This window comes from Sinocyclocheilus rhinocerous, unplaced genomic scaffold, assembly GCF_001515625.1.
Source record: "Sinocyclocheilus rhinocerous isolate Xijiao unplaced genomic scaffold, SAMN03320098_v1.1 scaffold6325, whole genome shotgun sequence".
Taxonomy (NCBI): Eukaryota; Metazoa; Chordata; class Actinopteri; order Cypriniformes; family Cyprinidae; genus Sinocyclocheilus; species Sinocyclocheilus rhinocerous.
Window position 1 is genome coordinate 43,682 of NW_015658728.1, and position 1,966 is coordinate 45,647.

Genomic DNA, 1,966 nt, shown 5'->3' on the forward strand with positions numbered 1-1,966 from the left:
CAAACTGGCGTGTAAAATCTAAGAATTTATTAGCCAATGGCTAATGTTAGACATTATTTAGTCGCCCAGGGTAAGATTTAGTCGCATATGCGAGTGATTTACTCGCAATGTAGAGGGTTGTCACAGGAGAGTGAACTGTCCGTCAGAAATCATAGCACGTCAGCGGTCTTAACCGCGGCTTGTGTACTGCATCATCACTGTGTCTGTCACGCGACTCTGTTGCCCTTTCGGGCTTGAACTGATGGTAAAACTAACGACATTATTAACTGTCTTGATATTTACTTTGAAAGCTGAAGCTGCGATTATGGTAAGGGGCGTTACATTTCCGACGTGTGCTTGTGGTGTTCGGCCAATCACAATGCACTGGGTCAGCTGGCCAATCAGAGCAGACTGCGCTTGTCAAAGGAGGGGGCTTTGTAGAAAACGAAGCGTTTGAGAGAGGCGGGGCATAGAGGAACTACAATAATGTACAGTATTTGAAAAATAATGTGTTTTTTGAACATTAAAGCATGTCAACATATTCTGTTACACCAAATACACAAAATAATAACAGAACTTAAGAGAACTTAAGAGAAAGAGAACACGGCATTCGCACGCTGACTGAGAGGCGCGGTATTCTGCGAGCGCGTTTTCAGTGTGTGAGCACATAAACCCATCGACTTTCAAGTATTGGACAAGACTTAAAAACACATGCAAATACTGAATATCACTTTCGTGATAATGCATCGAGTCAGTAACATTTCCGTCAACTGTCCCTGGACTCGGTTAGACTCTGACATATTTTCAGAGTCCGAAAGGCTTGAGTCCGAGTCAAGTCCGAGTAAAAATGCATCCGAGTCCATGACAAGTCCGAGCCCTTTAAAAAAAACTGTACTTGAGACCGGACTCGCGTCCAAGCACGAGTCTGAGTACCCCAACTGTAGTAATATTAATAAAAACAGTATTCTTCCACCAAACAATATAGTTCCTCAGAAACAGTTGTGGTTGCAACAAAGTGGTTGCCGAGCAACACACAGAAGTAAACAAAGGTGTATGTTTGTAGAGTAATTTACAACAGCTTCGAACGCGGTTCAGCCAATCAGAATCAAGGACCGGAACTATCCGTTTTATAACGATAAATAAAACGACAGTATGATAAAACAATAAAGAGAACGATAGATAGAATGATACAAAGAATGAAAAAAACAATATATAGAACAAATAGAACGATAAAACTATACATAAAATGATAGAATGATAAACAGAACAACAGATAGAACGATGAATAAACCATTAAAACGATAACCAGAAAGACAGAGGGACTGTGCGTGTCTGAATCACCTGTACTGCTGAAGCAGCTGCTGCAGGCTTGAGTGAAATCATGCGTGTGCTCCAGCGGGTTCTCGGACAGACTGGATAGAGTCGAGGTCATGTGACCATTCCTCTGTAACGCACATACACACACTCTCAGAGACGCACGAACGCTTTCACATCTTCAGACTGTCAAAAACGCAAAACGTACCGTATGAGAAGGATCTGTCAGTTTGACCGACGGCAGAAAACCACAACAGGCCTTCCCACCTGCCAGAGAAATAAACACACGCTAGAATCAAAATCTAACATCAGCACATGTTCAAGTATAACAGTCGAGCTGAACGCGCAGACCTGGCAGACTGAATTCAGACAGCGAATCGAGCGTGTCTCTTCCCACCACTAGAGGGCGCTGCAGGGAAACAGAGCCGCTTGATGGACAGATGGTGTCCAGTGCATCCAGATCGCCGCTGGAAGAGTTCGAGCTCAGCTCAGCTTTAGTGAAGGAGTCCAGAGAGTTCAGCTGACTCCCGAAGGAGGAGAAGAAGGCAGGAGGAAGACGAGGAGACGAGAAGCACAGCAGAGAGCTGGGAACCACTCCACTCTGAGCACCAAACAGGAGAGAATAAAGCAATAAGCCCCGTGAAGCCGTGGTTTACAGTGAATTTATAACCGC

At 44.3% G+C, this 1,966-nt stretch overlaps 1 protein-coding gene across 3 annotated transcripts in view; it reads right to left on the reverse strand.

Annotated features, from left to right (window-relative positions):
* zc3h7ba (zinc finger CCCH-type containing 7Ba) overlaps positions 1–1,966 on the reverse strand; it is a 28,685-nt gene that overhangs the window by 10,766 nt on the left and 15,953 nt on the right. For all 3 annotated transcript variants that reach the window (XM_016531328.1, XM_016531330.1, XM_016531329.1), the window contains exons 10-12: positions 1,645–1,894; positions 1,502–1,560; positions 1,321–1,423 (exon numbers count right to left, since the gene is read on the reverse strand). In XM_016531328.1, coding sequence (XP_016386814.1) covers positions 1,321–1,423; positions 1,502–1,560; positions 1,645–1,894 — 412 coding nt within the window. The remainder of the gene's footprint in view (positions 1–1,320; positions 1,424–1,501; positions 1,561–1,644; positions 1,895–1,966) is intronic.